The sequence below is a fragment of the Crocodylus porosus genome, unplaced genomic scaffold (genome assembly GCF_001723895.1).
Source record: "Crocodylus porosus isolate Cpor-Errol unplaced genomic scaffold, CroPor_comp1, whole genome shotgun sequence".
NCBI classification, from domain to species: Eukaryota; Metazoa; Chordata; order Crocodylia; family Crocodylidae; genus Crocodylus; species Crocodylus porosus.
The window spans coordinates 1,437,476-1,461,252 of record NW_017728921.1 but is presented as its reverse complement, the minus strand read 5'-3'; the positions used below and the strand labels follow the sequence as shown (position 1 = coordinate 1,461,252).

General features: G+C 55.0%; 1 protein-coding gene across 1 annotated transcript in view; it reads left to right on the top strand.

The window, feature by feature from the left end:
- The window catches only part of MYO18B (myosin XVIIIB), a 128,339-nt gene that overhangs the window by 5,430 nt on the left and 99,132 nt on the right, over positions 1-23,777 (top strand). The window contains exons 6-11 of the mRNA XM_019538671.1: positions 1,409-1,585; positions 2,665-2,863; positions 4,919-5,061; positions 6,265-6,365; positions 8,772-8,835; positions 20,025-20,169. Of these exons, the coding sequence (XP_019394216.1) occupies positions 1,409-1,585; positions 2,665-2,863; positions 4,919-5,061; positions 6,265-6,365; positions 8,772-8,835; positions 20,025-20,169 (829 nt within the window). The remainder of the gene's footprint in view (positions 1-1,408; positions 1,586-2,664; positions 2,864-4,918; positions 5,062-6,264; positions 6,366-8,771; positions 8,836-20,024; positions 20,170-23,777) is intronic.

Below are 23,777 nucleotides of genomic sequence, written 5' to 3'. Positions count from 1 at the left end.
AGAGTTCATCGGCTGGGGCCGGACTCTGGCTCTGCTTCCCTGCAGGCTCATGACGACGTGTGGTACGAAGCGGAGAAAGTCTGGCTCGTCCGGAAAGACGGATTCACGCTCGGTAACTTCTGCGGCTCGTTGTTTGCCCTTTTCTGGGAGACGAGGCTTCGGGGGGTGTCAGACCTGGGGCTGAGAAGGAAACGTTCCTGCGGGAGTTTATTACTGACCACAGGGCTGCTTTGGCTGAAGAAACTGGCACGGGAGGGGAGTGATGGGACCGAGGGCAAATTGCAGCACGGCCGTCCCTATGTTACCCTGCTCGGGGCTCTCCCGGGAGCTGTGGCCCACACGCAGGTGGAGGACAGGTTGCAAGGCTCTTCTTTGCCACTCGATCCAGCCCCTGTGGGCTGCCCTTTAAAGGTGCACAGCTTAAATGGACCCTGCAAGTCATAGGAGCTCCCGCGGACCAGCAGGAGACTCTGCTGCCTCGCTTGTCCCCATCTGTGAAATGGGGTTAATGCTTGGGGGAGGGGTTGGAAATGGAGCGACCGTCAGCCGGGGCAGGAGGGCCCAGCGGAGCCAGGCCTGCGCGAGGGGGCGAGAGCGGAGAGTCGGCCGCACCGTCGTTAGGGAGGAGCTCATTCCCGAGTGTCTCCTGCAGCCACGCAACTGAAGCCGGACGTGGGGACCCCGGAGCTGCCGGCGGGGAGGGTGAGGGTGCGCGTGGAAGCTGACGGCACGGTCATCGAGGTGGATGAGGAGCACGTGCATCGGGTGAGTCCCCAGGCCCGAAACCCCACAGGCTCCGTGTGCCGCCCGCGCTGGCCGCACCATCAGACGGGGCTGGGAGGGGGTCTTTTTACCCAGCACATGCTGCAGCAGCCCCTCCGCTCTGTCAAACCGGCATCTCCTGATGTCTCAGCCCCTTCTGGCCGCTCACTAAATGGACCCTGCAAGTCATAGGAGCTCCCCCTGACCAGCAGGAGACTGCTGCCTCACTTTTCCCATCTGTGAAATGGGGTTAATGCTTGGGGGAGGGTTTGGGATGAAACTATTGTCAGCCAGGGGCAGGGCAGGAGAGGAGCTCCCTAGCCTGTCGCAGCCATTCCCTGTCCCGCCTTGCCAGGCCTGCTCCCTCCGCAGCCTTCTGCTTCGGGGCCCTGGTTTATTCTTTGTTGAATTTTTCCACCTCCAGGCCCAGGTGAGTTCCCGCGTGTCTGGAAGGGGCTGGCGCACATTGTGTTAGCAGCACTAGCAGGTCCCCTCTGGGCCTGCCCCTCTGGGCACATCTGGTTCACAGCCGGAGGAGGCACCTGTGGGCAGTGGGCTGCCAGCTGCGAACCACTGGGCCCGGTGAGGAGGGAGCGTAGTCGGCACGGCCAGGCCAGGGGCGTCTCATGCATTCTTCTCTCTGCAGACCAACCCCTCCAGCCTGGATTTTGCAGAGGACGTGGCGGCGCTGATCAGCCCGAACGAATCGAGCGTCATCAACACACTGCAGCACCGGTACCGGTCTCAGCTCAGCTGCACGTACGCGGGACCCAGCCTGGTCACCATCAGGCCCAGCGCGGCCGGCGCCAGCTGCTCCGCAAAGGTAAGAGGCGGGATGTCTGTGCTGACTCTGCGCACGGGAGGACCGGATGTGGCTGGTCTGTCCTGTGGGAGCGGGGTTTGCAGTGGCCGCAAGAGTCCGGGCAGGTGGGTTTAGGACCCCGCTCTCCACCTGTGGGTGCTGGGTTTGTGCCCTGTGTCTTAGCAGCGTGCAAGAGGGGGTTTCGCTCTGTCCCCATTGCGGGCACCCGCGGCTCTCCCTGTTGCAGACCTGTCCGTCTCTGGGACAGACCGGTCCTGTCATCGGAAAACCCCACTCGGGGCTCCTGTCTGCTGAGCAGGCAGAGAATTAATGCACAAACTGAGCTGCCGCTGGCCTTGGGGTGGGCCTGGGCCCGTCTCTCTGGCAGTGCAGACTTGTCAAGGAGCGAGAGCTATGGCTGCAACGCCAAGCGGCATGAGTAGAGGGTCCGCGCTAGGAGCTGGACTCTGAGGTCAGCACGTGCACCCTTTTCTAACAGACCCAGACCCAATCCAGAGGTGAGGGCAGAGGTCCGCTTTGAGCAAAGGCAGTGTTGCTGGTGGGAAACACGCACCTTTCCCTGTTTAATGACAAGGAGATGGTTGCTTTGCTGCAACTGCTGATCGGGCAAGAGACTCTACGTGGGGGACATAGGCTGGGAAGCCGGAGAGAGTTCAAAAGCTGCAAAATGGAAGTCACTTCCCCCCAAAACCAGAATCGAGTTCCCAAAATTTTCAGTTGCAGGGTGAGGTGATGGAGTTTGGAGCGTGGGTGCGTGTGCGTGTGACCCTGGTATAGGCAGAGGTGTGCACTGGTATCTGATGTGCCCTCTCTGCCAGCACCTGCCAAGCCAGGAGATCCTGTTATCCAGCACCGGGTGTTTCTCCGTGACCCAGTTGTTAGCCAAGTTTGAGGCTAAATTAGGTTGGCACAGGGACAAGGGCAATGAACGTCCCCGCGGCTTTGTCTCCAGCTCCTGGAAAGCCCAGCGGGGTTTGGTAGCAAAACCCAGCCATAAGGGCAATGTGGGGGCTTGCACTGGAAGCCATCACAACTGGTTGTTAGCAAGGACGCTCCTTCCCATGTCCTTCCTGCCCTAGGCGTTCAAGGGCAAGCGGGACAGCATGCCCCCTCACGTCTGCTCCGTGGCGCAGAGGGCCTACTGGAACCTGCTCACGCGGTGCCAGGACCAGACCCTCCTGCCCTTGGGGAGGAGCGGCGCGGGGAAGACGACCTGCTGCCAGAGCGCCTTGGAGTACCTGGTGGGCACCGCCGGCAGCGTGGACAACAGGGTCTCAGGTATGCCCGCCGTCCTGCTGACGTGTCTATGCACCGCGCGGGCACCCGGGGACCCCGTCGCAGCACCGTGCCCCGAGGAGCTTACAGCTGGCGTACGAGCCGGGCCAGGACGTGCGGGGGGGCAGTCCGGCCCTGGGGTTGTGGCCCCTGGGGAGGATGATTGGGAGCGATCGTGTGGACCGGCTGAGGTCCGACTTCACTTTTTAAAGCTGAATTCTAACAAACTAGATCTGCCAGTCGGAGAAAAAAAAATAGAGCTAATACCGGCATGGAAGTTAATAAGTATGACCCCGTCTGTTGAGCCGGGAGACATATTAGTTCATTAGTTTCCCATACTAATTTTCTTTTCCAGGTCTCTCTTTACCTTTATTCCTCCCCTCCGGACACTAAAGTTCATTAATCCATCAAGGACTTGTAGCAATAGACTCAGTCGTGCTGGGGGCGGGCTGGGATTTTGGGGAATCTGTGCGTGTGCAAGGTCCTGAGGACTCAAGCCCCTGGGGCAGAGGGGAGCACCCAGGTTTCTGGTGCTCTTGCATAGCCTCGCCAGTCACGCTTTGGTTTCTCTAAGACACGTTTAGTGCCTTTGGCAGGTTGCTCTGCAGAGTGACGATGTGCGTGCCTAAAGCAGGCGTGGGTTTTTGTTTCTTTTATTTCCAGGATCGTGTTACCCAAACTCTTACTTGGCCATTCCCTCTTTTTGAAGCAATTTATTCTAACGTTTCCAAACTGCACAGCGGTTAAGTTCTCATCTCTTTAGATCTTCCTTTTTCTCCTTATGTTCCACTGTCTCTGTTGTTTTAACAGTGTTATGTAGTCATCTAGAAAGGAAACACTGGCGCTCCTCAGTGTTTAGTCCATGCTCTCTTTGATGATACACAAAGCATTTCACATCTTGTAAGGCTTGCTGTCGAATAAGAGAGATTTTGAAGGAACAAGGCAGATTATCCAAATACGGAGAGAATAGTATTGCCTTTGAGTCAGGAAAGGAAACAAATGTACAGCTTCAATTTGAGGTTAGAGCTTCTTGGTTTGGATTTTTTGCGATGTCAGGAAACTTCGATGCCATGAAACGTTTGGCTTGCTGAGCCAGACAGCAAGCAAACTCTCCCTGGGTTGAGGGGGATCATCGCTTGGGCAGACCCTGCTCCGCACTAGCTGGCCCTGCATAGAAAAGACGGATGTTGTTGCTCTTTATCAGCTCCCAAGGGTGGCTGTGCGGGGAGGTCTGTCTGCACGTAGATCCCAGGAGCCTTTTGTCAGCAAGCAATGGTGGCTCGGTGAGTCTGTTGTGGCTTTTGTCCCAGGCTGGATTCAGTTTTCTGCATAAGCTCACGTGGGGCAGGCTGAAATACCCTGCCTTGCCCAAAATGAATCTCTTCCCAGGAGCACCGATGGGCAGGAGTTATACTATGACATGCTAGTGCCCCTTTACCTCGTGGAAACCTCCCCTTTTCTTTATCTCTTTCCACTTCATGGCTTTTAAACGTAATGTTTCGTGACGTGTGTGAGGATGACTTGTGGCGTGTACAAGCGCTCCTGTTGCCCCCTGCTTCTTCTGAGCACCTTATCCTTCCTCTGTTATCCCTCAGAGCATTTGCATAGGTTGGTTACCATGGAGTGACTGCCATTGATGCTAATGACGGTGGGGTTGCTAATTCTCAGAGGCATTCTAACAGACCTGTCGCCCCTGAGGAGGTTTTGCTTGTTTGTTACTTCAATCTCTTAGTCCAAAGATTTAGGCTAAGCTGTGCCCAGGCCCTCAGATGTAGTGTGAGTAAAGCCAGCTTGGTGCAGGTCCTTTCGGGCTGCCGGTCCTGTGCTCGGGTTAGGGCAAAGCTGTGCTCTTCAGGCTGACCAGCTGCGGGCAGAAGGGCCGAGTGGAAGCTGGAGGGGGGAGATGAAGAGGCAAGGTCTGAATGTTGGAGGAGAGCAGGAATGTGGATGGGGCAGTGGCAGCCCTCGCCTGTGGGGAGCTGGCACTGGGACCTGAGAAGCGAACATTTTTGTGTGACAGGCGTTTACGGGGCTCATTGACTTACGTTGACTTTGCAGTGGAGAAGATCCAGGCCATGTTCACAGTCCTCAAAGCCTTTGGTTCAGTGACCACCCAACACCACTGCCACTCCACTCGGTTCTCCATGGTCATGTCGCTGGACTTCAATGCCACGGGCCGGATCACTGCTGCTCACCTCCAGGTAACTCTGCGCATCTGGGCCGTGGCACCCAGGTATGGTGGCCAAGGTGGGGAGGGCGGGAGTGACCTGCCACAGGTGACTTGGCGTCAGAGGGGTCCGACTGGAGCATGGGTCTCTGCTTCGTGGCCTTGTGCGAGCCCAGGCAGTGTCAGTGCTGCCTATGAAAGAGCCAAAACACCTTGAATCGTGCTGTTCGTAGCAAACCACGGATGAAATAAGCTGTCGTTGCATTGCACTGTTGTTCTCTCTCACTGCACCGATGAGTGAGGTTTTGGTAAACCTGACTATTAACACGCAACAAGCAGCATCTGCATGAGCCAGTTGAGGCTCTGGATTCTCTACAAAAGGCTGATGGGGCTTTAGTGTCTGGGGATGTCTTGATGGGCAGTTGGTTTCCAGCGCACCTCATGGAGAATGCCTTTGTTTCTGGGGGAGACACCTGAACGGCTGGAGCGGGCATCCCCTGAATGCATTTCCCCCCCCCTTCGTTAGACATAAGAACCACCCAAAAGCCTGCTAAGCAGCTCTTTGCGACTCAAGCGGGCAATAACTCGGCAGCCAATAACCAGTTGCCCCATTTGGAAAGAAAAGCGAGGTGGGGCTGGAATGAAGTATTCATGAGGAAGGTATAATTCAGCGTTTCATTAGCAGCACCTTGCATGTTGGCTCTGTTGCTTTCCGTTGCTGCCGTGATAGTGCCTGTGCAGCAGGAGCGAGGGCCTGCCCTTGCTCTTGAGAGCTGGGCTGGGGGGAGGACGGCGGGAGCCAGTGGCAGCTGGTTGGGTGCCCCGAGGACCATGAACTGAGCCTCCTGCGTGCCCCTTGTCTCGGCGGCCCCGCCGGTCTGACCCTGCCTCCGAGCTGTGCGATTACCAGGCATCTTGCTGTCACAAGACCAATTGCCAGGGTCACTCCTGGGGGCTGGGCACAGGCGGTAGTGCAGAGCGAGGACTTGGTTCAGGCTTTTGCTGCAAATCCTGGCAGTGCTTCGCCTCCTTATAAGACACAAATGTGTGCGTGTGTGGGGGGGATTTGACTGGTATAGGACTCTTTGCCAGCTAATGAGTCCCCTGATTGCACCAGGCTTCCCAATCTAGCTGGAGGCGTTGGGGTGCCGTACCCCAGAACGTGCAGGATTTCCTCCATGCAGCTGGAGTTGTGGCTGGAACCAGGCACTGACCTCCTCCCTCTCTCCTCTGCCAGACCCTGATGCTGGAGCGGGTCCGTGTCGCACGGCAGCCTGATGGAGAAGGCAACTTCAACGTCTTTCCCCAGATGCTGGCAGGCCTGGACATCACTCAGAAGTAAGCGCTCTTGGACGTGGCCCCTGGCTTGGGCTGCGTCTCGGTGTGGCGGGGGCGGCTGCATTGCGAATGGCGCATGCAAAGCCCGTGCCGAGGACCACGGCGGGTGCGAGCAGACGGGGCGTTTGCACGGAGCCTTTGTGGGTGTTAACAAGGGCAGGCAGCATCCCCCGTGCACACGGCGGCCCTCTCAAGGGGTCCGGATGGGTGTCGATGAGACGGGCAGAGTGCAGGGTGCTGCTGTGGGGGGATAGAAAAGCGAGGCCGGTTGCAGGGGTCTGTGGGCTTGGACTCCTGTCAGGGGTGAGACCTGCTTTGCAGCTGCCGTCTTCCTAGAAGGAGAAGCCTCCTCCCAGCTCCTGCAAATGCGCTTCCCATTCAGGCCCATTTTTTTTCAGAGGAAACCCCTTGTAAGAGACCCAGGCAGCAGCTGTGCGCTCCTGGGAGTCGCGGCTGGTTTCATGATGACACCGTGACCTTGTGTGCAGGCAGCGAATGGGTCCGAGAGGCCGTCCCGCCCATCCAGGGAAAAGCGTTGACCTGGCGCAGAAATCGGATGGGCACTTAGCTGGGGGGGCAAGACGCTTGTTGCACGCCAGGCTGCGACGTTTAGGAGATCTGAGATTTGCAATGAGGAGGCGACAACCCGGCTTCTCTGGGGGGCACCAGTGTAAATTGGGAGCAGCATGTCCGCAGCGCATCAGCCGTAGCAGGGTCCGGCCGGCTGCTCCCCAGTCGCTCGGGGCATGTTCAGCACATTTAATGCGTGCCGAGAGCTCCTTCGCAATGACCGCTGTCAAATCCCATGTCCGAGGGCTGCGGCACCAGCCCTCACTGGCGCGCTGCCCTCAGCACTTCTGCCCCGATAAAGCAGAGGGAGCGCCATCGGTCTTGCAAACAAAGTGTGTGGGGATGCGGTTGGCCCTGGACCGGGTGTCCGGCTGCTGTTAGGACGGGTCTGCGATGTCCCGCAATAAGGAACGTCGGTCCCCACACGCGTGCTGTCGTGAGGGGACGTGAATTGGGCTCTGGGACCGTGCTGAAAAGGGGCGATTTCTCCAGCAGAGGGGGCAGCATAACCGTGGAACGAGTGCCAGCCGCGCTTCGCCGCGCGGCGCTCGTTCAGCCGAGGGGATTTGACGGCAGAGGTGCAGAAGCATCGGAAATCGGGCAGGCGGGTTGCAGGGAGCTGGTCGGCGGGTGCCGTTTTGGGGGAAGCGGGCGGGTTTCGAAGGCTGCGGGGCTGACTGAAGGCGTCCCCCCAGGGTCAAGGACTTGTGAGACTCGCGTGCAGAACTGGGCGAGGGGTCTCCTGAAAGCAGGGCCAGGCAGGAGGTTTCTGATGGTTTTACCTCTCAGCTGGCACTGGCTGGGGCAAATCAGAAGCAAAAGGGAAAAACCAGGCCAGCAGCATCTGGTGACCTGTTGGAGGCAGAAAACATCGGCGTTCCTGATGCTCGCTTTGTTTTGCATGAAATGTGTCGCCTCCCCCCGTGGATTCTGGGATAATTCCATGATCATAATTAACCTATGTTAATTAGTGCCCTAGTACAGAAAGAAACCCGTCGGCTCTGAACTCAGCAAGCAGGGGCCGTCACCCGCTCGTGCCTGCTGCGCGCCGCGCGCGGTCGGTAGGGTCTAAGTGGTCAACACGCTTGACCCAGCAGGCCATGTGGAGGGTCCCTTTGTTGGAGCAGACCCCTGGGATGTGTGGAAGAGATGCGCTGCCCCTTGGGTCTGGGCTGAATTTCCTTTCTCCTTCGTAGACCCAGAAAGAACCGGGTCCATGCCTGGAAACTGGGGCTATGGCAAAAAAATTGGTGCTGAGCAAACGCCACCCAGGTCTGTAGTCACCTAGTGCAGGAAGGGAAAAACTTGCCCGGGTTTAAGGAGTACGGCGGTGTCCGTCGTTCTGGGCCTGGAGGAATCGCGCCATTCGTGTCGGAGAGCGATGATGGATCAACTCGCCCCGATTGCAGCGGTCATCGAAGGGAGGCCAAGGGGCGGCCGTGTGCCTTGAGCCCCCTGCGTGGGGAGCAGCAGGCTGCTGCAGGGAGGGCGAAAGGGGTAACGCTGCAAGGGGAAGGGGCTGGATCTGCCCCACCACGAGGTCCCTCCGTTGGGTTTGAGCTCCACCGAGGACAAGGGAGGCCTTTCCGACAGCACAAACCATTAGGAAGGTCAAAAAGACGAACCTGGAAAATTGAGGGTAAGACGCTTCCTCTGCACCAGCAGCAAATAAGTCCGTCTAGGGTTTCCTGTTGCGTCTCTGGGGCGGGCAGGTCCATCAGCCCAGCTCTGCGCGGTGCGGAGACCTTCAGGAGGGGTTCATGCCTCGGGAGCGGTAAGCCCCATCGCGTAGCTCTGAGCTGTCGTTTAATGTTCGTTTTCCATACCTGCTTTCAGGACGATGCTGCACTTGCACCAGGCGGCTGAGAGCAACTCCTTTGGAATCGGACCGGTCTCAAAGGTAGGGACACCTTTGACACCTTTACGCGTGTATAGTGATGTTGGCACGTGTTTCGGATGTACCAGCTGGCAAAGCTCTCGCCTCTGGGAAGCGATGGTGGGAATCGCGGTTCACCCGGTGCTTGTGCATATGCGGCGGGTCTCAGCACAGCCGGATTTGGCCTCAGCTTCAGGGTGGCAGGGTCCAGACCCTCCTCTGTACCCCATCATGCCTGGAGTTTGCATTTCTTGTTGGTCTCTAGCAGAGCGGGGACCTCAGGCGGGCGGGGAGGGCCTCGGAAGAAGAGCCGAGTTGTCCGCTGGTGTGAAAATGGGTCTTCTGGTCTCAAGACTAGGATGTCCGAGTTGCAGGTTTTGGGCAGAGGTGTGGGGCGCAGGGAAAACGTAAGAGCCCGACTCCTCGGTGCTGCCCTGAGGCCAAGCTGGTTGAGGGCAGGGGAGGGACCGCGGGGGCTGGTTCCCCCGCTCTGCATCGGGGCAGTCTGGCGTGACCTGGTGTCTGTGCCGGGGCGCTCGGCGCTGCTCCTCTCGGGGAAGAGCGTCGGTCATTCGATGGCGGGAGGCAGGACGTCCTGTCCCCGGCGCGTGTGAAGAGCGCCGGCGGGATCCTTGCTCCGGGAGCTCTCGGGTGGGTGAGACCGCCACACTTGGGGGAACCTCAGGCTCCTATTTTCAGGGGCTAACGACATTCAGTTTCCCCTGAGCCTTCGCGGTTGGCAGAGACTAGGCATCTCGCCGGCAAGCCGAAGCCCTGGCGCACAGTGCGGCAATTGGCACTTACAGTTTACCACCTTCGTTATAGCGGCTCGTCACACCCAGCAGCCCCGCGGGGCAGCTCCTCCAAGCAACGAGTCCCTTGGCCACGGGGTGGGAAGAGTTTCCCAGCGCCGCAGGGCATGGCGTGTGCCCGATCAGTGCCGGTGCTGAGACAGCTTAAACGGTCCCCCCTTCCCATCCCCTTCCCAGCGTGCATGAGCCCCCCGCGTAGGGACAGCTGCAGTGCTGAGGCGGGCCCTTGCAGGGCTTCTGCGCGCCTGCCTGCCGGCTTCGGCTCCCGGGCACGTCCGCGCCGCGGATCGGAGGCTGGTTCAGCGGCAGGCAGGGTTGCAGACACGTTTGGGGCCCTTGCTGTCGATGCTGCACGCACGCTGACCCGTTTCCCACTGTACGTACGGGAACGTGCGTATTTGGGGCTTTCCAAGCTGTCCCGTGGTGTTGAGCAGTGCTCACCTTTGCAGTGCCGCTGGCCTGGAGGTATTTGCTTGTCCTAACGCATGCTGTGATGCCAGCAACGCACCAGGCGCTGGCATATGAGCTTTATGGGCACGCGGCATGGCTGAGACTGCAGTGCCCCAGCCCTGCTTGTTGCATTTGTTGAATGCCCCCCAGCCCCACCAGTGTGAGGGGTGCCTCCCCCTCCAAAACACCACTTTCTGGCAGCAAACGGCTGTTTTCCATGGGCTGGTGCGTGTGCGTGTGTGCGGCGGAGAGCCGAGACACCTGGCTCCTTGCCAGCAGCTAAATGGACACCGCTCTAATGAGAATCAACTGGATTAAGGGATTAGGCCGCCGATGCTTGGAGCAGCTAGGCGCGAGCTTTCAGGAGGGAGGTAGCTGCAGAGGGCGGCTGAGATCGTCTCCGTCTCCATCCTGTGAGCTGCCCGGTCCTGGCTAGGTCAGACCACTGCAGGGGCTGGGCATTGCTCTGGTGACAGTGGGGTATTTAGCCCCGGTGCGCAGCCCCTTTGGTGCCCAGGGCAGGGGGTACCTTCTGCTCGAGAGAAGGGGCTGGCCTGGCCTGTTCGGCTCCGGCGGGGCTGCCGTATGTTCCCGGCCTGGCCGGAGCAGCACACCCAGGACTGCTTGTTGCTGCTGGAGACGCGTTAACTTTTGCTGCGATCGTCTCTCGTTAGAAAAATGGGCAGGACGTCCTCCGCCAGCTCCTCATCCTCCCCACGAGCCCAGGCAGGAAGTTCTCCCCGCGGCGCGAAAGCTCCTCGCTCAGCCAAACGCAGGCATTCGCCTCAGAAAGGGCTCCAAGAGCGCCCGCTGCCAAGAGCGGCCAGATGGTCCCTTTGATCTCCCGGTTCAGGGCTGGATCTGTTCCTCCAGCAAGGTCACCTTGTCTTAGCCTTTATCCGCTGCTCCGCTCCAGGCTGCACAGGGGGTCGAGAGTAGCGGGCACGGGGGCGCTCAGCAAACGAACGGGGGGAACAGCCCAGCAGCCAGGTGCGCGTATGTGCGCATGCATGTGTGCACGTGTGCGTCAGGCTTGAGCTGGCTCTCTAGCTTCTCCCGTGGCAGAAGGCCTGACCCCCCCGGAGCTGTGCAGAGGCAGAGGATGAGGACGTGCAGCACCAAACGGGACGGCCCCCGGGGCAGGAGGCCACGTGCAAGCGATACAGATTGACGCTGGCCGCGCCAATCCCACCACGGGCTGCAGCCAGCGTGGGAGAGTAAGAGAAGTCTTCCAGGCCCAGCCTGGCAAGCGGGGGGTGGACTGGCATTTATTTTTAGACTCGGCGGAGGAGCTGGCTGGAAGCCTACCGCACCACTCTTCCCGTTGCGGCGGTATGGTGGCGGCGCCGTGGTTGTGGTTGCAAAGATGCCGTCATTCTAGGTCTGGAGCCCCTTCGGGATGAAGTCCCGCAGGCTGTTTCCCAGCCTGGAGGTGGTGGCTGCTGCTTTGGTAAAGCTCCTCTTTGCTCCTGCACCAAGCAGGCATGAAAGCAACATCGCCCCTTTCCTGTGCCCCGCTAGCGGCGTCCAGAGCCTACCAACTTGCTGGCGGGCCTGTCACGGTGGGTTTCTCCAGGGCACATCTGGGTTGGCAAAGCTGAGAGCACACAAAAGGGAAGGGTTTATCTCAGCCCTGCCCGTGCTGCGCTCCGAGGTGCTGGCACGCTTGCCCAGGCAGCGGGCGCACGGCGAGAAGTGACGCGCGTGTGCAAGAGCAGCCCGCTGAGAGCACAGATGAGCAAACCACGGCTGTTTTGGCTCCAAGGCTGGTCCCCAGAAAAAGGATCTTGGGTTGAACCAAAGCAGACATTTTTTCAATATCCCCCCACTCCAAAAACCCCATTTTGGTTTGGGTCCGTCCAACGTGAGCGAAGTGCGGCGTTTTGTTTTCAGGCTGTTTCACCCTCTTTGGAAACCTGTTTTCTTAGCTCAAAGATAAAGCCATTTTTAAAGTGAAAACACTGCTTAGAAACTCAGCAAACTGAAAAGTTTCCTAGAAAAGGCGTTGAAATGAAACTTCTTGTCGTTTCCAGAAAGAAACATTTTATTAAAAAAGTGCCAGGGTAAAATGTTTTGCCATTTTCATAACATTTCCCTCTTTTTTTTTTTTTTTTCTTCTTCCCTCCCTGCCCCAAAATTATTCACCAATTTGACCTGTTTTTGCCTATAGTTTTGGTTGCTCCAAAACTCCTCTTTTTTTTTGGCGAATTTTATTGTTTGTTGAAAATATTCAGTCTGGTTTTAGTCCAGAGAGCGGATCTGAGCACTGATGGAGATCCAGTCGTTTTACAGTGTGCTGCTTTCTATATTCAAAATAGTTGCTAAAATAAAGAAAAGGGGAAGACATTGTTCGCTGACTGACAGTTCCTGTTGAGATTATAGCAACACGTATAAGATGTGGGTGTGGAGGAACATATACCCGGGTGTAATTATGAGCTATATCTCTGGCAGTCTCTCTCCAGCAGTATTTCTTTGTGTTGCTGTGACTAAACGGCAGCAGCATTTGAAACCTGGTCTGAGAGTTTGCTTTATCCTCGAGGTGAAAATGCAGAGAGGAAAAGTGCAAAAATGAGCCGCAGGATTAGGGCTTGCCAGCCGCTGGCCTGTGCAACATGCACGTTGAAGGGGAAGGGGCAAGGGCAAGCTGCCCATCAGAGATGCCTCTGGAGGTGGCATTGCAGAGGGTAAAATCCAGCAAGTATTTGTGAGTTGCCCTTTGGGGGCCAATAACCGGCTGCCCCTGGAAGTCGGGAGGATTCGGAGCTGTATCTTGTGACCTGACTACTTCAGAGCCAGCTGCAAGCTGTTTTCAAGCTCTGCCCTACCTGACTGCACATGGGATCCGTTTTTATGATGGGAATTTAGATTGAAGTTGGTGTGCGGGGATGATTTTCTGGTGCTGTCTGATTTTTCACTTGCCTCCTGTTCTGGTTCAAAACCCCTGGGTGCAAAGCAAAGCAAAGCAGACCTTCACCTCAGCACCTCACGCAGCCAGACTGCAGCGCCCGGGGTGTATCACGAGTCTCATGGAGGGAGATTAGCTCCCCCTCTTACTGAGCACGTCTACACATGCAGTTAATGCTGTTTGGGTTTACTGCACAGTAAATTTATTACCTGCATATGCAAGTAGTAGGCTGACTGCGTAGTAAGCGCCTGCACATGTAGACAGTGACACACGTAGACAGTAAATTGACTGCTTAATAGACTAATTTACTGCACAGTAAACACCTGCACATCTAGACAGTAGATTAGTGCAGTAAAGCGTCTCATGTAGACGCAGCCACTGAGATCAAGCGCTGGGGGAGCTCTTCGTTTTCTCCAGCTGCCGAGGCCCGAAGGCAGCCCCTGGTGCTGGTGCTTGCTTCACCGCTGCTGGCGTCCCTGCCAACCCTCAGCTGGGTGCAACGGGGCGCCGGCCCACGTGCGAGCCCTGGGGAGTGACAGCACTTAGCTGCGCTCTGCGCTTCGCACAGCGAAATGGCTTTGAATCCGCTGCCTCTCCCTGGTTACAAAGCAGCACTTCAAAGTACGGCACGAATCCATTTTTTTTTTATGACCAACTTATAAACCCCTAAAGAAACCGGATTCACAGTGAAGCTGCTGATAGCCACGCTGAATCAGAGCCAAAAGGAACCAGGACTGATTGATTTCCCTTCAATTCCTCCGATTCAGTGAAGGAAGAGACCTGGCTACTCCTCCGTGGCGAGAAGCATTTCCTAAGTGAGCGAGGGTGAGGTCCTGGGGGCATCGGGGGGCTCGCTGAGAAACCTGCTTTTTCTTGCTTATTGGAAATCAGCCCTTGGGGACTGCGCCCCCACGTTCGCTCAGCACGCTCCGGCTGCGCCGCTGGGCAGGCCTCGAGCTAACGAGGCCAGCGCCACAGCCTGCCAGGGCAGAGAAACGAGCCGTCGGGCATCTCGGAGGCCCTCGCCCACCAGCGGGACGTCCTGGAGACTGGCCCAGTCTGGTGCTGGTTAGACACCGCAAGGGTTCAACCCCAGTTGTATCAAAGCATGGGAATGCCTCTTTTTCTTTTCTTTTTTCCCCTTTTTTTCTCTTTCTTTTTCTCCTTTCCTTCCCCTCCCCCTTCTACTTCCCGTTGTCTTTTCCTTTTTTCCTTCCCCTTCAAGTGAAAATCCCAGCTACAAAAATGCCCTTTTTTCTAACGAAAGCCCTTCTGGCTGCTTGGGAAGCTTCAGTTTTCGTTCTTGGTGGCAGGGACTTTGGTCCCGGAGCGGGGAGTTTCTGCTGGGTGTCGGCCAGGCCCGTGGGCACCCAGGCGGTCTCACGCCCTCCACGGCATGAAGTGACTGATGGGAGGGTGGGGGCTCTTTTAAGCACCCTGGAGAAGCGCGGTGGTTTCTGGGTCTCCCTTGTGAACGCCTTGCAAACCCGACTTCGTTAACAACCACGGACCGAATGTGGTTCCCCAGACAGCCGGGTCAGCCCAGCCATGCTCAGATTTTGCACCGGTTTTTTTTTGCTTCTGTCTGGGCCCAAAACCGTTCCTGGAGGAGTGGGTTAAGAGCATGCCACTCTTATTTATTAAGCTCATTTGATAGCTGCAGGAAGCAACCCACCATTCGTTTATACGCGTCTCCGAAATGCACTGGGGACTCGCTCCCTCCATCTACAAGAAACATCCAGGATTTATTTGCTCAGTAGCTGTTGTTTTGCTGAGAAGTAGCCAGAATAACCTGCCACCTGCTTGCAATGAAAAGAAAATTTTCCTTCTTGCTTTGGCCGCGGTAGCTCACAGGGCATCGTGGTAATGGCTTTTGCTTTTCCTCATGCTGCACACTAAGTAATCCGGGTTTTTTTTCCTATTTTTTGCCATTTATCACATCAGAAAAGTGCTGCTATACCTTTTTCGGTGGCAGTGACATTTGTCCGTTTCCCCGTTCACAGCACGCACGTCTCCTGCTGGGACTCACCTCCTGGAGCAGCTAATGGACGTGTGGGCTGGTGTTATTTATTAATATCACATCACAGAAATATTACTGACTCGGGGCTCTCCAGGGCAAGCAGCATATTGGAAAAGAAAGGGGAAGGACATATTCTGGTCGGCGAGGGGGGGAGGAAGTGGTGGAGCTCACCCAAACTAGCAGCAGGCCCGTGGACTTGGAAAGCAATGAAAAGGCCGACCATTAGTTTCCAAACTGCTGTGACAACCTACGGGCTGATCTGTGTGGAGTGATGTAAAAATGCAGGTGATTAACTCAGTCGCCTAGCACCCTAAATGAAAGGTTTAGAGCAAATCCTCCAATATTTAATTGAAATCTCTGACCAATTGCACTTTGCATTTACATTTCTAGCCTGCTAACTCGCAACGTCAGAGCTGCGTAAGCAATAATGATTTGTGGAGATGGCAGCTGCCGAGCTGGTTCACGGACTTCTCTGGGGACCCGCCGCCCGCATCTCCCCCGACCCGCATGGCACAGACCCTGCGGCTTCCCGCAACGAATTCCTGCGGATGCGTCTCAGGCTCGCGCTCGCTTGTCCGGGGACAGGGCAGCTGGGGCCGATCCTTCCCAAAGCGGCGCCCCTCCTTCTGGTTCTCCGTGCCGGTACCAAGCGGCTCGGTCTCCTCGGCGTTGGGGATCCGTCCCCCTCCTCACGTACTGCTCCCTCGTCTTCGTTTCATCGGCAAACATCGACCGCATTATTTTCCCCTGGTCGTCGGTCAAAATATTCAATCGCTTCCAGCCAAAAGCCAGTCCCGGGGCATCCTGCTAGGAAGACGGGTGCTTGACCCCCGCTCCCTGGCTGGCAGATGCTTTTCGAGCCCTGTGCGTTGCCGGCTTTCAGTGCATCTCGTATGGGCCGTTCTGATTTTTCATCTGCCTAGTTTCTTGATTAAAATGTCGGATAGCACCAAGTGCAAGTGTTTACAGAAATCTGAGTATATTACACCAATGCCGTTACCTTTAGCAACCAAACTAGTAATCTCCTAAGAAAAGGGATCGAGTTAGTTTGACAAGAGCTCTTTTCCATAAAGGCATAGTGATTCACATTCATTTTGTTCCCTTCCTTTTGAGGCTTTTTTCAGTGCGTCTTGGGTCAGCTGTTTCATTATTTTTGCCTGGGATCAAGGTCAGGCTGAGGGGCAGATAGTTGGCCCTGGTCATCCTGGTCACCCTTTTTTGGACACCCACACAAAACATCCTCTGCAGCTGCCGTAGTGTTTTAAAGCGTATTCAGAATCAACATTAGTGGTGCAGAGAGCTCTTCAGCCCGATCTTTTAAAACGTATGAATACAAATTATCTGGATTTGGATTTTAAAATGTCTAACTTTTAGTATCTGCTGTTTAATTTCCTCCCTAGTGACTGGTGGAATAGAAAGTATTTCATCTGCTCATGATAGGAATACATCATCTGGCTTGTCCCCAAATGCAGAACAGAAGTAGTTTAATACCTTTTTTGGGCTGTGATTGATTATTCTCCCATTGCCTCTTGGTCCTGGACCAATATCATCCTTAGGGCTCCTTAGTTTCTGATGCTATTGAAAGACCCTCCTTGTTGTTCTCTCTGCTGGCTTACAGACTTCTCTTTGTCTCCTTTTCTCTCCCTTACCAATTCTCTATAACTTCTACCTTCTAATTTACATTCACGGCTATCAGTGTCGTCCCCCCCACCCCCACGAATACCTGCGTTTACCCGTCCTCCAAAATGGACAGTTTTAGCTAGCATATAGGTTCTTCCTGGTTCTGAGATTGTGGCTTTCTGGAGACCGTGGGAAAATATTCTTAATGAAAATATTCTTAATCAGTTTTAATGTTGCATATTGTTTTCTGTTTGAGTATTTGGTTCTTAATTATTGACGCTGTTGTGAATCTGGACTTTTTAAAGAAGCAAGTGTGTGTGTGTGTGTGTGTGTGTGTGTGCGTGAGATTTTCTAGGTACTGCTTGGGACTTGGTCCTGTGGCTGCAATTATATTTGTTATGTTCCATCATCATCACCCGTATCCAGGCAACCACGTATTTTTAGTTGCATGATCAATTCCTTTCTTTCTGTCGAGATGAGGTCTTCTAGCGAAGTTCCCAAGTTCTCGAGTTAGGAAACTGTCGTCGAGGGAGATGTCTTAACGCTGGCGGCATTAGTCGTGCTGCACGGGACCCTTTTTCCGTGCAGCGGTATAGATACTTGGTGAGCGAGCCGGTCCTCCTGTTCTCTGCAGCGATGCCATGGCCTGCAGCGCGCGCCAGCTAGGACCTCGCTTTGTGCTTTCTCCAGACGCATTCAAGACTGTAGCTGCTGTGCTGTGGGTGACTCGGAAATGCAGCTCTCTTTCCTACGCCATCCTTGTTAAGCAGGTGGTAGCTGTTCATGGAGACATTTTGCTCATGCAGATCTTCCCACCAGGTTTCAGTAGTGATGCCAGCTTGGTGCAAATTAGGCTCAGGAATGAGCAATTCTGTAGAACTTCTCTTGTGTTGCCTCAGTTGGTTTTGCCCTTGAGGTCTCGATTGCTCATTAAAGGAAGGCCATCTTCACTGTACATGCCTGTCTCTCTAGAGATGGCGGGCATTAGACGTTGCACCCACCCACGCCCTCTGGGTATAGACGTGTGCCTACCCAGAGGATGCTTCTCCTTTGTCGCCCTCCTCTCATTGGAAAACGTCAATGGCTTGTAGAAATCTGAAAACATTTTAGACTAATATAGGAGCTGATGCTTTCCACCTTGGGATGGTGCTGTGTGCCCAGGCACTCCGTTGGGAGGACAGCACTAATTTGAATGGGGTCGCTTCTGGGGGCAGAAGTGTGCCTTGCATACTAAAGGGATAGTGCAATCCAGGCAAGGAGCCAAAGGGGTTTTTTGCTCTGGTATACTTCATAATTTGTATTATAAATCTGAACCATATGTATCTGAATCCCCTGTCTTGATGCCCACCTTGCTGGGGTCATCTGATCCCAGTTGTCTTTCTTGCCCAAGTGCAGGGGGGCTGGACCCGATGGTCTGTCGCTTCCAGCCCCTAACACCGATGAAACTATGAAAATATCCTCAGAGTCATGCCTTACCAAAGCTAGGCTGTTATCTTCCATGTGTTAACTCCTGTGACGATGCCCAGGGCACTAGGGGGTTGTGCGCTATGCATGGCGGCATGTAGTTAATTTTTTGGCCTGGGTAGGGTACATGGCAGAGCGTCACTACTCTGTATGGTACGTCCCAGGTCTCGCTAAGCCGCCTGGAGCCCAGCCCAGCACTGCAAAGGGCATCTCCTCAAGTGAACCACTCTCAGAAATGCAGCTTGAGGTGGAAATATGTGGGGTGTTTGGTGACGTGCTATTCAAGGCTGTCTCGCAGTGGCTGGACGCAGGTTTCCCAGCCAGGGAAAGGAGACAAAACCCAAGGCCCAGTCCCTGGGGGAGCCCCTTTCATCTGTGCCCCTTTCCTCCCTGCAATACACTGACGAAGGGCTGCATTTGTTCAGCTTCTCTTCTGTGCTGTGCTGCAGGTGCTGTGATGGTGTCAAAGTCCTTATTGCAACAGGAGGCGTTTTAGAAATGTGGCCAGTTAAATGTACTTTCCCTCCTACTTGAGATGCTGCATGCCGAGGCTTGTAATTCCACTGCGGGGGGGAGATTGCACATTTAGTCCCCTTTCTGTTTTCTTCTGCATGTATTAATTTATACAAACTATGAAGTAACTATGAAACTATTATGATCTGCAGACAGCGCCCATCTATTGCTTGGTGAACTCTTACTCATACCAAAACTCATTCATCTTGAAAGGACATAGACAGGGAAGCCTTCCATGTATAGGCTGGGCCTTGCCCAGCCTTTCCCCTCCCAAAATGGCTAAAAGGAGATGAGCTTTTGTAGCACGTCCCAAAGGTGAACAATCCTGGGTGTGTGCTTGGTGTGCTGAGGTTTATAAATGCCTGGCCTGACTTTAAAAACCCACGTCGGAAACGTGCTTTAGAACATAGTCGGCATTAAACGAGCAGTATTTCACCACCATGTATTAGGTTTCTGTAGGAAATACTGTAGATGCTCATAGAAAATGATCTCTGGGGAAGGGACTCTCTCCTTTGTTGTGGGGCCTAGAAACCATGAGACAGCAAACAAAGCGGATCCTTTTTCCACCTATAGGACTTGTCTTCCAGGGTCCTGGCTGCTCCCATTAGCTCCAGCGGGTTCATCGCCCTTCTCAAAAATGAGGTTATAGTTTTAATTCAGCAGCCTCGATTGCCTCTATTGAGGAAGAAGCCTTAAAAAGAAAGAATTGCAGTTTTCTTCCAATCCAAAACCTCGATAGGAAGAGCCGCGCTAGTTGGGTTCTCAGGGGTCGAATGGCAGTAATGATGGTTTTTTGGCCTTGAGAGGGCTCAAAAGGTGCCTGTGTTATCCTGACTCCTGTCCTGATGCAAAAGGATGGACCACAGGGCAAGATGGGCACGGACGAGACCCTCTCTAGAGCTCGCTGTAATCTGGAGCAGCTTGTCCACGGGAAATCTTGACCCTTTGAAATGTGTATTTTTGTTCCAGTTTTGGGGCGAAAACCCAACAGGTTCCTAATTCCCAGTGAAATGGCATTTTTCTGGGAAAATAATTCATTTTGGGTCCACTGAAGCATTTTTTTTTTTTTGGTGACGGGCGAGGTGTGTTTTGCTCCCATTCGGCATTTATAAAACGTTCTGTTCTAACGTAGCGTAAATCTGCGACACCAAGTCCTTTCGAAATGAAAAGTGGAAACCACCCGGTGCCTCTCAGCTTCGTTGCAGTGTTGTCTGTTTTTTCCTCCCTGGTGCAACGTTGTGAAGGGAACTTTTGACGCAGATTGAAAGGGCATTTTTCTGGTGGAGAGGTGTTGCAGCTGCCAAGTTGGGGCTGGTTGTTATGATCTTCCAGTGCCCAACGGGAGCGTCGGTGCTGTTTGAGACTCTCCTGCTGTACCTTGGGGGGGCCATTAAGTTTTTCCTGTTGTGTCTTTTTTCCCCCCTTGCAGGCTGAAGATAAGCAGAAGGCTTCTGCATCCTTCGCCCAGCTTCAAGTTGCTATGGAGACTTTGGGAATCACGGCAGAGGAGAAGAAAGCCGTTTGGCGTGTGCTAGCTGGGATCTATCACCTGGGAGCTGCAGGGGCCTGTAAAGGTAAAGGAGCACTTGAGCCTCTCATCTCTCTTGCTTCCCAGCTCTTTCTTTGTATTCCTGGCTGCCAGCTGTGCCAGGGAGAGAGGGGGCGATGGTGGCTCACGTGGGTACCACGCTCACCTTGGCTGCGCTCACCCCCAACGCTTCGGGGTGAGCGCGGTGCCCACGTGAGCCACGCATGGTCTGAATACGATTCCCGTGTTTCCAAGGGGTGGTGTTTCCTGCATAGGCCCTTCCCTTCCACGCTTCCTTCGAAGCTAGGGACACGTCCACTGGTTTCAGCGATCAGCAACTGGTTTAAACCTGTAAGTTCAGCACACATGAGCCAGTTTGAAAATGCCTCAAACTGGTTTAGGATGAACCTGGTCGGTGTGGGCCCGACCGTTTATGGAACCGCTGTCCCAGACCCGAGTGTCTTTCGGATGATTTAAAACTGGGTTTTGGACTCTGATGGGCTTGCGGGATGATAGTAGGAGCGACTGTAGCTTGAGAGCCGAACGCCGGGCGGGAGTTTTGGAGGAGTTCTCCGAGACGCATTTGCTTCTCGTTCCCACCCGCCAAATACAGACGCCGGCGCGGTCCCGCTCATTCCTCGCAGACGGGTCTCGAGAGCTGTCGGTTAGATGAACCCGCTGCCTGGTGTCTCCTCCGCGGTGTTAGCCATTGCTGGTGCTCACAGGCTCAGCGTGCACGTATGGCCATGGAAAGGTTTCTTTCAGATTCACGATCTTGCCTTTGTCCGTGAGTTTAGCTGTTTTCTTTTGTTTCGCACTGATGCATCGGTCGTTCTTTTGCATTTCCCCAGTGCTTTGAGTCGGGAAAGGTCACAACAGCTCGGAGGGCTGCGTGTCCTGGGCTGCGGTATCCCAGGTGGCTGCCTTCCCGTTAGCAATAATTTGAGCTTTACTTGAGTGTCTAGTGCGGTTACTGAGTTATAACAGTAAGAGTCTGAGCGAGGATTATATTTATAAAGACTTTATGAATGCACGCACATAGAAATGGCCTTCCCTTTAATAAATTATTTTAAGATGTGCTCTAACCCATTTTAGAGACAGCCCCGTATGATTTACACACTTCAATTTATGAGGGCTTCATCACAGGTGGCCATAAAATCAGCCGTACGCATTTATAAATGGCTCTGCAACATGTCATAACATATCTTATGGTAATTTATGCCATTAATCACTTATTAATTATTCAAAAAGTACTGTAGTCTTCATTTTGAAGTGTGTTCTCTCCCTCCCTCTCTTTCCATCTATTGCACGTGGTTTAAAACCAGTAACCCGGTTTCTCTAAGATGGAACAGATCCTGATCCGGGAGGATGTCAGTCTGGCCTTCAGCTACATTTGCCCAGCCCTTTGGGACTGGATTCCCAGGATCAAGCCCCGGATCCTCCAACCTCAGGGTTTTCAGCCAAAGCAAGCCTGGGAAATTGCGACCGACAACTTGCTCATGGAGATACGAAGGCAGATATAGACCCCAGTGATGGTTTGACTTTGGTCAACTTGCACAAGAAGCATCCTCCCCAAAACCGTCCTAGCCGGCTACTGAAAGGACCTGCAAAGTTAAAATGGGCAATGATGGAAACTTCCCTGTACTAGCTCGGGCAGGTGGCCCGTGTCCTGCCTTCGTTTCGCGGAAAGTTTCTGCCCAGCTTCGGATGTCTGCTGCTAACACGTGCCCTGGACCTCGAGAGTTCGTGCTATGCCCACGCACCGAATCCTGCAGGAACGGCCCGTCTCTTCAGGCTTTTTGTGTAGCAGCAGAAGATGGTGGAGAGGAACATCCCCTCGTGTCATCTGCCGATGATGGTGGGAAGAAGGATTTGCCCCTGCCAGAGCCTCAAGGGCCCTTGCAGTCCCTCTGGCTAGACTAGGAGCGCCCTGATGTCGGAGAGGACCCAGGGCTGCAGCCTGCGAGCCAGCGGCGCAGCGCGCAGCACATCACGGCTGCTCTGTGACATGTCAGAGGCGTTAAAAACTCCCTTTTCTGCAAACCAGAGCTGACTGCTTCACGCTTATCGAACGTGCAGCGGGGACCTTTCATCCCCCACGCATCCCGTGAGTCGGCTCGAGGTCAAGCGACTCCCGCATTTGACAAATCTTGTCACAATTATTTCTGGGTGAAGGAGAGCATTAAATAATGGGCCTCGGCAGAGCCGGGGACTTCTCGCAGCACCAGCGCAGGCAGAGGATTGAGAACCGGAGCACGCCTCCACGCGGCTCGCTCCGCTATCGATTCTGCTGTCATGTGTCAACAAAAGGGGAGAAACAAAAGGAAATGTGGATAAAAAATGGATCATAGCTGCCTGGAGGAGAAGTCCCTGAGGAGGGACTCTTTGGCTGTGGTCAGACCTGTTTCCCTGATGAGCTATCTCTTCTCTTCCCCTTCTCTGAGACTTTGAAGGTTTGCATCCAAAATCCTTCCCGCTGAAGAAAGGCTCATCAAAGCCTTTTCCCCTCGCGTTCGAGCGCACAGCTAGAGGCCGCGGCCCGGCGTCGCGGCTATCTTGGAGACAGGGGCTCTCCGAGCGCAACGAGGGGGACTGCTCACTCCCGGGGCGTGTTTTTGAAGCCAGGGTGTTAGATTCGCTTGTGTGCCTCTGTGGTCCCTGGTACCACTGGCACCTGAGCCCGCGGGCTCCTGCGGGCTGCACGGCCCGTGGGGTTGTCCTGGCTGGGTACGGCAATGCCGACCTTTGCCCTGCAGACAGCCAGGCGCCCACTGGCAGCTGGCGGCGAGGGTGGTGCAGACTTCAGCGTCTGCATGGCGCAAGCTCTGCCGGCCTGTCCCTCCTGCGAGAGGCAGGGTGGGCTCGGTCCCCTCGTTTTGCAGACGGGGATTGGGAACAACGCAGCGAGAGGGCGTTTTTTTGCCCCAGGTGCAGGGCTCGGGCCCTTGGTTTGAAGCTGTCCCTCGGGCGGGCGCGGGGCGCAGCGGGCGGCAGCGAGAAGGGGCTAGAGCGACTCCTCCCGGCTGCTTCGCTTCTTGAGATGGAAAGTGTCCAGAATCGCTCAAAGCTACCTAGACAGGTACAGATACGGGGGTGTCAATCAACATGTAAAAATGAGAGCACCTGGCAGGATCCGGCAGGCATTAATTATCCAATTTCCTGGGAGCACAGGTGCCAATCAGCAGCGGCTTGGTGCGACTTATCCGTGGCAAGAAAAAACCCATGGAGAGCTGCCTTGGGGCTGCTGTTTTATAGCCTCTGCGATGGCGTGACCTTTCGGTAACGGATGTGGTGCTCACGCCTTCTTGTTTTATTCCACCGAGCCCAGATTTCCCCCCGTACGTTTCATGCTGTTAAAAGGGGCGAAGGGGCATCGTCGCGCTGGCTCGAGGCTCCTATTTGGCAACGAACGTGCCCTCGGGTGAGCCGGACGGTCGCTGCTTGCAGAGGGGAAGAGCTCTCCTCTCCTGCGAGCGTTTCCAAACCTTCCTGGTGGGAGAGCCCCCGGGCAGGGGCTGGGGGACCGGCCTGGCAACCGCGCAGCGATGCCTGTGCTACTGGGTTTCCCCCCTCTCCTCAAATTATTTCCAGTCATAGATTCATAGATTCATAGATGCTAGGGTCGGAAGGGACCTCAATAGATCATCGAGTCCG